Source organism: Fusarium poae, chromosome 2 (assembly GCF_019609905.1).
Source record: "Fusarium poae strain DAOMC 252244 chromosome 2, whole genome shotgun sequence".
NCBI classification, from domain to species: domain Eukaryota; kingdom Fungi; phylum Ascomycota; class Sordariomycetes; order Hypocreales; family Nectriaceae; genus Fusarium; species Fusarium poae.
Window position 1 is genome coordinate 5,149,490 of NC_058400.1, and position 12,327 is coordinate 5,161,816.

A 12,327-nucleotide genomic window follows, 5' to 3' on the forward strand; every position below is an offset into this window, starting at 1 on the left:
CAATTGATACAGCCGGTGCGTATCTTTGAGATGAGAGTTGAAGAGAGTAAAAAAGACAGATGATGTGAGTATAAGGAATGCAACGTGGACTATTATTGACTTTCGCTTGCGTCTTCGGTAGCGGCGTTGAGCAAGGGTCGGAGACATCCGATTTGATATGATGGATCCATGCGCTGGGGATTCTCGGCGTTGGACACCGGAATCAGAAGTGATCGCCTGCTTTACAGTGGTTTGTTGGTTAAACCCATCCACAGCTGCATGAACTTTCTGTTGGTTAGTTGCTTTTTGGCAATTTGAATTGCCTGATGGCCATCGAAGAACACTCGTTCATTCATTCATTTTGGCGTGGACAGAAGAATTGATCACGCAGAGGGCCGTTACAACTTGGTCAAAATGTTGAGTTTATTACATAGATTTACGTTTGAACTATGATGCCTTAGTTCTCCTTCTTACACTCTGTGCAGTAATCCAAGTGAATTTTGCACGAGTTGGATAGATAAATATTACCACATCGACCAACGTCGTCCCGGTTGTCCTCGCGACTATGATAATATTAGCAACTTGTTAACACGCGATGGTTCAGGATTCAACTTACATTTTCTTGATGTCACTACCCTTCATTCCAATGCCATAGTCATCGCACGAGAACTGGACAATGCAGCTCGCCTTGCCGAAAGTCAATGCTTTCAGAATGCTGCCCATCTGAGAGTAACGTCCAGTATACTTGTCGTAGATGGTATCATCCTCAAACTGGTCCAAAGCGCTGTCACAGGCACCGGACAGAGCGTTGCGGACGTTCTTATCGATACTGGTGCAGATGTCAGAACCGTCACCGTTGGTATCGGTCGCGGTGGGAACCGGTGTCGAGACGGTCGAGGCTTCTCCAAGACCGATAGTGTTGGTAACGGGGTGACCCATGATCTTCCACTCGCGGAGAGAATATGACTCCCATACCAGGACGGTACCTGCATCGGTCATAGTGTACCGCTCGTTGAAGATGGTTGGTGTTGGAGCGGGAGGTGGAGTGGTGTAAAGGCTGGCAGGAAACTCGGTATAGACATCGCAAGCGTCTGAGACCATAGGCGCCGTTGCAACCATATGCTTACCATCGCTGGTGGTCTCGCACTGGCAGTAAGGAGTGGCGACTCTAGGGCCTCCGTAGGGGTGACAGGGGTAGTAAGTACGGAGTGAAGATGTGGTGGTCGTAGGCATCTCGGTGCTTGAAGCCATAGACGTGATCGTGTCGGAGGATGTACCATCGGAAGTAGTGCCAGATGATTCTTGAGAAGACTCAGTGTTGCGAGTCATTGTGATGAGGGTACTGGGAACACTGGTTGTTATGTCGGTAGTAGCATCAGTTGTAGTGATTTCCTCTGTCTTGGTCTCGCTAGTAGTCTCACTTGACTCGGTGGCAGAGGTGGCCTCTGCAGTCGTCTCAGTGCCAGTTGAGACACCATAATCTGCCCAGTACTCGTCCATTACTTCTTGAAATCTCTGGGCGGTGTCATCAGAAACGTCGCCATCAAAGTCATCAGGGATATCAACGTCGGCCTCGTCAATCTGCACTTCGACGCCTTCTTCATACTCTGCTGATGCGGTCGTAGTAGCAGTGGCTTGGGTACCGGTAGCACAGCTGGCAATTGTAGGGCAGTCTCCGAACTCAGTATGGGTGAGAGTTCCGTCAGTGGTGTAGTAGGAAATGGTGCGCGTACAATCCTCAATCTCAACGGCAGAGCATCCCTCAGTAGAAGTGGTAGTTGCTTCAGTGGACTTGGCGGTCGTTTGAACAGTTGTTTCGGAGGGCTCAGCAGTTGACTTCTCCTCTTCCTCCTTAGTTGACTGCTTGTCGTCCTCATCCTTATCATCTCCATCTCCTTCACCATCACCGCCGCCACCACCACCACCGCCACCACCAATAGGGCCAGGGTTAGACACAGGAGGACCAGGAAGAATACCAGCAGGCAAGTTACCAGAAGGCTTCCAGAACCAACCGCCGGGGAAAATGACAATAGCAGCACCGCCATCATCGGTAGTGGTAGTAGTGCCAGTAAAGTCAGAAAAGTCCTTGTCTTGTTCAGGAACGTAGGTCACAACAGCGCCGTTGGTTCCAGTGACGATAACATCCTCAGTAGGTGTAGGTTCAGCATGAGCTGTGGTCTTTTCAGGCTCATCAGGAGCAGAAGTTTGACCAGGCTGGTTCTTGGTAGAAGGGCCATCGTTGTTGTCCTCTGTTGGCTTGGGGTCGGGTCCGCCAATAGTAGTCTCGGCAGCATCCTTTGACTGAGTAGTCTGCTCGGGAGACTCCTCCTCACTGGTATGCTCTGGGGCCTCTTGCTCAGTGGTAGATTCTGTATGAATCTCGGCCGGCTCCGTGGAAGGATCCTGGGGCTCGACCACGGTGGTAGGCTCGGCGGCTTGACTAGTAGTCTCGATAGTGTTCTCTTGAGCAGGTTCTGGGACAGTGGTTTCGGCAGAGTCTGTCGATCCGGAAGAAATCACAGGCTCAGCATCGACCTCGGACGTGGGCCCGGCAGCTTCCGTCGATTCCGTGGAGATAACAGGTGGCTGGTTGTTGGTGGTACCCTCAGTCACTGGCAACGCTTGGTCAGTCGTCGTATCTTGTACTAGACCGGACTGCGCAGATTGAGTGGGAGCTTCGATAGGACCAGTGGTGGTATCAACAACATCCACAGGACCGGTGGTAGTGTCAATTGGATTGTTGATGGCAGTAGTAAAGTCAGGCTGCTGCGACTGTGACTCAATGGTAGGGATAATAGTCTCGGTCTGAGTCTCGGTCGATGGTTCTTGGTGGGCACTCTCTGTCGCAGACTCAACTAATGGAGTGGTCTCCTCCGTATGAGGAACAAGAGGAACACTCGTCTCATCGTTGGCTACAGAGCTGGTCCCAAGTTCCACATGAGCTTCCGAAGTAGTTTCTGAGTGAGGACCTTCCACGAAAGGCGCCGATGTAGTCTCTTGTAGAGACACCTCGGTTGAGGGAGTAGGATCAACAATGGGCAGGCCTACATCGGTAGAAGCCTCAGCGCCGGGAGTTGTGTCATATGTGGATGTGGTGTAGTCTTGAGCAGATACACCAGATAAACCTGTTGCTAAGCATAGCGCGAGAACGCGCAGCTTCCATGGCTGCTGCATTGTTCAAAGCAAGTGTGTAAAGAATGAATGAAAGACTGGACGGACGGCTATACTAGTGAGAGACAAAGAATGTGTACCAGTATAGGCCGGGAACGAACGAAGAAACGAACGAATGAATGAATGAATGAGTGTCCGTAGTGCGAATGGGAAACACATCCGTGATAGAAGCGAGACAGTGCCCTTTTCATGAAATGAATGTGCTTTGCACTCTTGAGAGGCTGAGTCCTCAACTGATCTACAAGCCAAGGTTACGTTTTGAGATATGATCATTGTGGAGATTAATCTCTCTAGTCAGCTTACTCAAGATATATGAAACGCTGCTGGCCCTAAGGATCAACCTTGTTGATGGGACACAGACCCATATATAGAACGTGCATTCGAATCCTACAATAAAACAAGCCAGTTTTTCTATGCGTTCAGAAGACATAGCAGTGGAGAGCATATTTTATCGTGTTGCACTCGTTGTATCTCTAATCAAATCCTTCTACGGGCATGTCCGTTGTTATGATATCTTTTCGATAATGTTGACGATGCAAAAGAACAGGATACAATGTCAAGTTGACTACCGTACTTCTCATTTTTGTAATAAGTAATTATCAATGGCAGAATAGAAATGATCACATGAGACTGTCCTCAATCAATGTCTTCTACTTGGCATGAAAGTATAAGCAATTGCCAAGGCGGCTGTATCGGATTTCTCAACTGCCTTGTGAGGCGCGGCAATGATCGGCGATAAGCGAGATTTGTGAAGGAGTCGCGGGATAACGTCGTTCTACCGTTTATTTTTATTCTCCGTTTCCGCCTTGCGTGAAATCTTTACCGCTTGCAATCGAATGGGATTCTATGAACGATCCATAATGACGGTCAGTCCGTTGGTCTGTTTTCGACTCAATCCAATCAAAATACAATGGTTGCGGCATTCGGCCTAATAAGTGGAGGGTCGCATTGTAATTAGAGGGTTAGTGGAGGTCAAGCTTATCATAATTTACTGTAGTAAGCCGAGTAAGCCTTGAAGGATCAGTTCAAGGACCAGGACTCTATGACAACCCTGTTGAAGCCAGTACCCAATTCTATGTTGATACTAAATAATGTGAGAATCAAGATACATACATCATTGAGTCCCGTTCGTTTTCTTGTAAAGTCTAGCCTGTCTTTTACGCAGTCATTCGCTCCATCATTCGCGTCTAAGCTAAACGCATTCACAAAGCTTTAGCTTAGCCTTACACTCATTTACCTAAATACTTGTCAATCTTTAGTGTCTTTAGTCAATCTTTCATCTTCATAATGCGTCTTTCTTCCCTTTGGCTAGTTGCTGGCCTCTCCAGCTCAGTTCTGGCTCTTCCTGAAGCATCGTTGGAGCCTTGGGACATACATAGCAGCTGCGATCCTCACAAGGATATCATCAAGGCTGCTTTGACCCAATCCATCGAGTTGGCTGATGCAGCCAAGTCGTCTCTCGAGATTGTGCTGAACAAGTTGCCCGACTTTGATACAGACAAGGACAACCACATCCGATGGCAACGAATCGCCACCCATATTCAAATGGCCTTTGGTTACAAGATTCCTTCAAGCCCCGGTCCCGGTGATCGCCGGTACACCGAAGCTCTTCGAGGTATGTTATGTATAATTTTTGCTTGACTCTGATTTACTGGTTAACACATATTTGCGTAGATATCTATGCCAACGCTGTAAGAGTCCTACCAAGCGACAAGAACAGCCCTGAACGCGGCAACAACCCGACCCTGGCCACACGCCAGGGCGCGAAGCCCGTGATCGCCTGTGGCGATGATGTTTTCCAGTGGTACGGACCCGAAGACGAGCCTGAGCCGCAGGTGGGCAAGGTCAAGGATCAGCCCCAATTCCAGGACAGGGTACAGCAGAACAACCCATACCTAGGTGCCTTATACTTCCAAGGCCGATGGAAGTTCAGCCGCACCCAGATGAACTCGTTAGGAGTTTGTTTCGGGAACCGACAGGCCGTTATATCGGCGCACGATGACTTGATCATCATCTGCGGTGCTATGACTTCTGACAGTATGAAGAATCGGCTTTCTCCAAAGGATTTCAAGGCTTCAGTTACCTCTGGCACAAAACTACAGAGCGGTCTCGTATCTTTTCACACTCAACTTTGGCATGAGCTTTGCCATTGGTTTGGTGGCGTCGTCAGTCCTACTCGGCTCGAGCACAACATCAAGGACCACCCTGCCGTCAACAAAGATGGCCAAGTCTTGTACAAGGGAGCTGGCTGAATTCGGGCTTTCGATGCTATTCCCGACCCAGGCTACCTTGCTTCGAAAGGCTTGAGGAAGCAAGGTGCCTACGGTATCGAAAACATGATGGAGCTAGCAATGAAGCACAGGAAGGTCTCTGATCAATCTGGTCCTGATAAGGCTACCACCAACGCTGATTCACTCATGATCTTTTCGTTGATGATGTAAGTTCTATCTTTTTCTTCGCTGTGATTCACTTTCGACTACTTTTATCTAACAATAATTCAGGTACAACGATCAGTGGGACTGGACGGTATACGGCAAAGCTCGCGATTTAGCACGACTTACGCAGAAGCTTGAGGAGGCTAACAGGAAGAGAAAGGGACAGAACCCGTAGACTTTTATTGTTCGATCAATGATGCTACTATGTAAAACCAACAAAGCAGTAAATGCCCACTGAGGCTTAGGTTGGAAAATAAACAAGAACCTAAGCGTCTTGTCTAATGGCATAAACTGAACCACCATTTTCGTCCATGAGCTCCGGTGCATCTAGCTGGATAACAATTGGTCATTTATAGCCCTTACGTAATATTGAGCACGTGCCTTGGGACCTTAGTAAATAATAATTAGAGCGCCAGGCTGTTTCCTTTCATCAATATCTTGAAGGAAAGTTGTACGAATATGGCACCCTCAAGCCCTGCCTCTCCAGACTCTCCTGGTTACAGTATTGTATCACCTGGCTCACCAGAATCACCAGGTGAATCCATCCGGTAATATAAACTATGATACATGGCCGCTAAACGCTCCTCAGTTCTCTCGACGATCGAATCCCCGACAAGCCCTGTGGTTGAGCCGGTTGCTGATTGGAGAGATCATATACACGACATCCCTCGCCTTCCCTCTCCACGACCTCGTGTTCTAACCCCAAATGGGTTTCGAGAAAGTGACACAAATGATCAGCAAATGCAGGTTCCTATTTTGTTACAGAGTTGCTCGTGGTTCAAGGTCCCGCCTCATCTCAGGCGCGATATTCTGCGACTAGCTTTTGGGGATCGGCGCCTTCACATGGGCTTGAAGTTTGATGCCTCTTTGTCGCCTTCTTGGCACAGCTCCGGTATGGTTTGTCATCGAGTCTCTCCAGACGACAAAGGACCAATGACACGTGGTAGCCTCAAAGACGGACCCTGGGTCGATGAGTGTGATTCTCCAGATCAAGACACAGAGTCTGTTGGGATAATGGGGTGGCTTTTATCTTGTCGTCAAAAGTGAGTGAATGAGTCATGAGCATGGTTTCAGTTACTGATTGGACATTTAGTTATGCCGAAACCATCGATATCCTGTATTCAATGAATACAATCTTGATCTACGACGAGCCGCTACTGACTCATCTCACTCACCTGATACTACCTCATCGTCTTGCCCTCATTACCTCTCTCGAGATCAAATGGACAATCAATACAGCCGGCGATCTCAATACCCTTATCCATCGCTTGTCATTGCAAGACTTTCCAAACCTCAAGCATCTTTACATATCACTTGAAATCCATGAGGGATGTGAAGCAGGTCTTACTCAATATTCAATCAATAGTGTCCTTGCCGACTTTGTCAGAAACAGGACTGGCCTCATTGAGTGTGCCGTTGCATTACCTTTTAGGGCATTTGAATCCATCGCCCGCCACCTAATACAGGTAGATTCCAGTTGGGAACGAAAGACATACAGCCAAATCTGGAGTTCTTTGGATGGCGGTTTGCATGCTGTAAGGCTCCCATATGTTGATAGTTATCCGAAGCCACCGTTCCAGTTGGGGCTAAACCCAGGTGCTGGATACTGGCTCTTGGAAGGCACTGCTGCACCCTTGACATGGAGATGGAGGTCCAGCAGTAATGGATGGTCTGGTGTGTTTCCGGGATGGGAGGACTGGGGTGAGAATGCAGAGAATTAGAGGCGTTTGGCAGGGCTGCGTTGAGAGGAACAAAGGTTTCCAACGGTGATTTAGTGTAATTGAATGTTATTTCGAACCCTGTTTTTATTTTTATTTTTCCGCCCGCAGACAAGCATGGTTCAAAGAAACTAGCAGTTTTCCTAATCACTTGTTCCTGTCAAAGCGCTATGCCGTCCGCCACGACGGACATTAAAGAACATGGCTTGTGAATCTAGAAGTATGGATATCTCCACCAAAAACACGATGATCTCAGTACCATCAAAGTATCGAGATTCTCGTGCTGGTCGATCTTTACCTGTCGCAGATACCCTGACAGGACCGGACCAATTATGGCAGCTGTTGATCGTCGTCAGGCCTGTAAGCCACAAAACAGACTTTACTTGGCATTCTCGCACGCCTGGAATTTACACGGGTATTGCGCTTTGACTTGTCAAGAGACACATACCTAGACTACTAAGGTAGTCTAGTTGGTACAGCACATGGTAAATGAATTGAGATGCACAAATCCCTAGTGAACAAACCATGCTTGGGAACAGGAGTCATCTATTTGATAGTGACAATTAAACAACCAACTACCTGACAGCTTGACTGCTACTAACCTTGACGTTCATCCACCGGATCTATCTCATCATCTCCCCGCGAAGAGCACTGACGATAAGACTCAATTGCCCTAACTCAAGGTAGCATTAACCCCTTTTTAGCGCCTTCAAACCCGCATCATCGGCGTTTTTTAGCGTCTGTTGTTCTCACTCGGACAAGGAGAGTTTCTCTTGAGTCATTGCAAGTTCTGCTGACTGGCCAATCCAAGACATTACCAGTTCATCACAGTCCACCTTCCCTTGTCCTTATCCTTGTCTTGCTTGGTCTTATTCCCATCCCTTCTTCCATTTCTCTGTTTTAACTTTCTTCCAGAATTTATCCTTCTTTTATTCTTCTTTTCATTCTCCCTCTTCGTTTCCTTTCTTCCCTTTGCCCGTGGAGTCAAAAGCTCCCGTCCATTCGTCATCAATCATGCACGATGGACTATAGACCGAATGTCATCGCCTCAATATCCATTACTTTGCCACTTGCAGCGATCGTCCTCGTACTTCGACTTTTTGCTCGACGGTCGACGAGAGCCGGATATGGAATTGACGATTGCTTGGCGGTAGTTGCCTTTGTATGCCAGCATGACCATGACCTTGTCGCGTATCTTGGCTGACAATTAATTTCCGATTAAACAGATTGGAGCTCTTGGATATTCTATAGACAACATTGTTTGTAGGCGCGCGCCTTTTCTTTTTCTCAATCTACCACAAGTTAACCTTTTCGTGCAGGGCTAATAGGCTTTGGCCTCGGTGTACCACTCAAAGATGGCCCAGCGCACCTCACCCACGATGAACGACTCGAACGATCATATGTCCTGACGTGGATCAGCAGTCTCATGTACACGACAGCTATTTCCAGCGCAAAATTCGCTGTATTGACCTTTTACTGGCGTCTATTCAGATACTCGCATACACGAATCGCCATACAAATTGTTCTGGTCCTCTGCGTCTTGTGGACTCTGGTTCGCATATTCCTCTTGACCATGCAATGCCAACCCACAGCTGCCTATTGGGACCTCGATCGTAGAGGTACACATTGTCACGTCAAAAGTTCAATCTACTTCTTCTCCACTGGTTTGACCCACGCAGTACTAGACGTTGTCATCCTGATACTTCCCGTTGTCGAGGTGTCAAGAATGCGTCTTCCTCTCGGCCAGAAACTTGCCGTTATGGGGCTATTTGGCTTTGGCGCCCTGTCTGTCTATCTCTCATTGCCGTCTTGGTATTCTAGCTAATGAATAAACAGTGTCTGCGTCTTGACCGTGCTCGTGATACACGATGCTTTCATGCTAAATAGTGATACGAGGGATATGACACTGACAATGGCATATCATGGCGCTCTAAGTGCCGCCGAGATTAATCTTAGTAATGTTACAAGTATTTTCTTTCTTCCCTCTGATTACAACTCAACCTAATCATCATCCAGTTTCCCTACCAATGCTACGGCCTGCCTTCCGTGCCATCATCCCCTCGTCATTTCTGTCTTCTCACAAAAGCAAACGCGCTGTAATAGACTCGGTACTGGCACCCGAATATGGCATGAAAAAAGGCAGCAACGCGACGGACACCTCCCATCAGGAAGGAACAAGCTCAATTTGCGAATTTGCGATGCACACTGATATACCGCCTGGCTACGATCTTGAAGCTTCACATGCGGGATGGAGTTATGGGACAGAAATAACAATATTCAGCCCATGGAGGCATCAAACGCCGCCTCCGACGATAAATGAGGGCTTGGACGGTATTCAGATATCAGAGGAAACCACGGTTCATGTTGAGAGACTCGGTGAACCCGGGGCTGATATGCCCGATTTGGATGAGATTGAGAGTCCCAAATAAACTAATACAAATCGCCTCGACTTTACGATTCATGACTGTAATGAAACTATCTTCCTAATTTATAGCTTCGAAGGGACCGAAGGTGGCTCGCAGCCACAGTCTCCGCCTGTCGCCTCTTCCTTTCTTGTCTCGACCAGGGTACTCTGATTGAAGCTTTGCTCACTCGGAGGCACATCCAAGGCAGGGTTCTTAGTAAAAAAGTTTACCGGCTTGAGATGCACCTTGAGAATCTCTACTGGCATAACAGGAAAGTCTTCTATGCGAGGGATATGGTTCATGCCAAACTGTACCCACAACACGATATCAGACTCTGGCGTAAGTGTCTCGTTTCTCTCCGCCCAGCTTCTCACGCCGGTGCCGCCACGAGACTGGTTCGTGTACCATCCTCCAGCGTATAACTCGCGATCCCGGTGCGTGGTAACATAAATGTTGTGGTCACCAAACTCGGCGCGCTTGTGGATAAAGCTGTCTTCATCGCCCATAAGCTTTTGGAATGGCGGGGCCTGGATCTTGTATCCCACTGGCTTGCCATTCACAGGATTGAGGGAATTGGGATTTGTGATTTTGTAGACGCGACTGAGATCGTAGTCGATGTCAAGACCAGCCGTTCTTTCAACAGTCTTTTCAACAACCTCATAACCGCATCCGTGAGGGTTCTTCTCTGGGTGGCGAGGGATTTTGTGGGCTTCGGTGTAGGTCAACTGATTCGTGTAGCCGTCTATCATGGGGTCTACTCGCAGAGAGAAGATGTGCTGATGGACACCTGCCAGGACACCCGGGTGTACAACTGTACCGAATGGAACTCCCACCTTGTCCAGCTCGTGGTCAATCGGTTGAGTCGAGAGTATTCCTGTGGCGCGGACTTCGTATGTGACTTCTCCAGCCTGGTTGAAGATGAACATGAGGATATACTCGTAGTTGGACACAGTAATGATAGACTGCAACACAAGCTCTCGTGAGCGAACCACCACAGCCCTTTCTGTTCTGTAGTTTGTGTGCTTCCATCCAATACCCCCATCTTGTTCATGGATGCAAATCACGTTCTCCATGGGCAGAGGGCTTCCCTTATCATCGCATATAACACCGCTCAGATACTGAATGCTGCCTAGACAGTCGCATCCTAGCTTGAGGTTGTTGGCAGTAGCACCAGCACCAGCATCACCCAAGTCAAACGCTGTCTTTTTGTGGAAAGGATGACGCGGATCACCGTATGGCACACTCATGTCGGAGAGTGATAGTCGATAGAATAGTGAACGGTTGTCGTACTTGACGTTGTACAGCACCATTCCTTCGCGCTGGTTGAAACCTATTCGCCAAGATTAGCATTCTAGACGGAACCGATTCCAGAAACGTCGCAGCATACCAACAAAGAAGTTCCACTTCTGCCAAGAAACAATGTTTCCAGTTTCTCCCACTGGTGTCACAGAGAAGCTCGGTCCCTCGGGCTGGTTGACATGGAGTGGCTTAAGATCCTTTCGTAGCTCCTGAGTCTCAGGAATGTACTCGTTTGCAGGCTTTGGTTGATAGGGAGCCAATGGTTTGAGGGTGTTATCGGCACCTGTCGGCAGTACATCAATGCGAACCACTTGGTAGTTAACGCATTCAACAACTGGCGAAACGGGAAGAGGGAACGCGTAGTGGTTTGAGTCAGCTTGGTCAGAATTGGCTGGGTCACGCATGTAGAGGAAGACCTGGTACATGCGAGCGTCGTCGTCGACTCCATCAGATCCGTAGATCCAGGGATCAGCGCAAACAACTGTGCCCTCGGGAAGCTTTAGCTTTTCCAACTCGGCCAACACCTTCGGATCCTCGAGTGCAATCTTCTCAACCTGTTGCGCCTCATCGTAGACAACGTTGCTGTGAACATTCTGACCGAGCTTCACGTTGCTCTCAATTCTTCCTGTGGTCAAATTGACAATAGCTTCATGGAATAAATCCTATCATTGTGTCAATCTTGGCTGTTGCACTGTAAAGGGCTAGCAGGATGCTCTTACTGTATTGCGAATGTAGTACGCGGCAAAGACTCGTCGCTCGAGCGATGAAGGGGAGTTGCCGTTGTCTAGCGCTTGCAGATATGGCGCAAGCTTTTCCTTTGGTGGCTCGCTGAGCGTTATAACCTTAAAAGATAGCGAGACAGACTCTGGCCAAACGCTCTCGATCAAGCGGGCAGTTGATTGGATCTCATGGCCCGTCAGTGGGCAAAGCGGGTGAGGAACTGAACCCATGGCTTCTGAAGTTTGATCTAGAGAAGTCTTCATGAACGAAGAAAAGGCCTAACGCATCGTCTTCTATTTATCTCCACTGCTGACTCTCGATTGCTACGCCTTCATACCGCAGAATTGCGTGAATCATGGTGCCAGCACCATTTTCTCCAAATGTTTCCGTATTGGGAAGTAGTTTAGCAACTGTTTTTTTTATCTCCGCAACCGGAACCGGACATGCATCAGCCGGCGAAAATGCCAGTTTGTGGGCTTAGTGACTCGCTGATGAGGGGACCCTGATTGGAAGAGATCGTCATTTCGAGTTACGCCGGTGCAGTCGGCAAATCCTTATCGTATCCAACAAGTGGTCTTAATCCCTGTTGTCCAGATGAGG

General features: G+C 48.3%; 6 protein-coding genes across 6 annotated transcripts; 4 read left to right on the plus strand and 2 right to left on the minus strand.

The window, feature by feature from the left end:
* Positions 1-436: 436 nt before the first annotated feature.
* On the minus strand, positions 437-3,153 carry FPOAC1_005635 (uncharacterized protein; the record flags this gene model as incomplete). The annotated part of the gene is made up of 2 exons (XM_044850157.1): positions 437-542; positions 596-3,153. 2 exons carry the CDS (start codon positions 3,151-3,153, stop codon positions 437-439), a joined length of 2,664 nt encoding a protein of 887 aa, XP_044708867.1.
* A 1,284-nt stretch (positions 3,154-4,437) lies between these two features.
* On the plus strand, positions 4,438-5,402 carry FPOAC1_005636 (uncharacterized protein; the record flags this gene model as incomplete). The annotated part of the gene is made up of 2 exons (XM_044850158.1): positions 4,438-4,765; positions 4,825-5,402. The coding sequence occupies 2 exons, from the start codon at positions 4,438-4,440 to the stop codon at positions 5,400-5,402; spliced, it is 906 nt and encodes a 301-aa protein (XP_044708868.1).
* An 87-nt stretch (positions 5,403-5,489) lies between these two features.
* On the plus strand, positions 5,490-5,760 carry FPOAC1_005637 (uncharacterized protein; the record flags this gene model as incomplete). The annotated part of the gene is made up of 2 exons (XM_044850159.1): positions 5,490-5,587; positions 5,652-5,760. 2 exons carry the CDS (start codon positions 5,490-5,492, stop codon positions 5,758-5,760), a joined length of 207 nt encoding a protein of 68 aa, XP_044708869.1.
* Positions 5,761-6,044: 284 nt separating this feature from the next.
* FPOAC1_005638 (uncharacterized protein) lies at positions 6,045-7,306 on the plus strand (the record flags this gene model as incomplete). Its single annotated transcript, XM_044850160.1, has 3 exons — positions 6,045-6,120; positions 6,175-6,628; positions 6,679-7,306. The coding sequence occupies 3 exons, from the start codon at positions 6,045-6,047 to the stop codon at positions 7,304-7,306; spliced, it is 1,158 nt and encodes a 385-aa protein (XP_044708870.1).
* A 1,018-nt stretch (positions 7,307-8,324) lies between these two features.
* On the plus strand, positions 8,325-9,732 carry FPOAC1_005639 (uncharacterized protein; the record flags this gene model as incomplete). Its single annotated transcript, XM_044850161.1, has 5 exons — positions 8,325-8,465; positions 8,530-8,566; positions 8,623-9,088; positions 9,140-9,270; positions 9,320-9,732. 5 exons carry the CDS (start codon positions 8,325-8,327, stop codon positions 9,730-9,732), a joined length of 1,188 nt encoding a protein of 395 aa, XP_044708871.1.
* Positions 9,733-9,791: 59 nt separating this feature from the next.
* FPOAC1_005640 (uncharacterized protein) lies at positions 9,792-11,957 on the minus strand (the record flags this gene model as incomplete). The annotated part of the gene is made up of 3 exons (XM_044850162.1): positions 9,792-11,038; positions 11,096-11,669; positions 11,727-11,957. The coding sequence occupies 3 exons, from the start codon at positions 11,955-11,957 to the stop codon at positions 9,792-9,794; spliced, it is 2,052 nt and encodes a 683-aa protein (XP_044708872.1).
* Between the last annotated feature and the right edge of the window lie 370 nt (positions 11,958-12,327).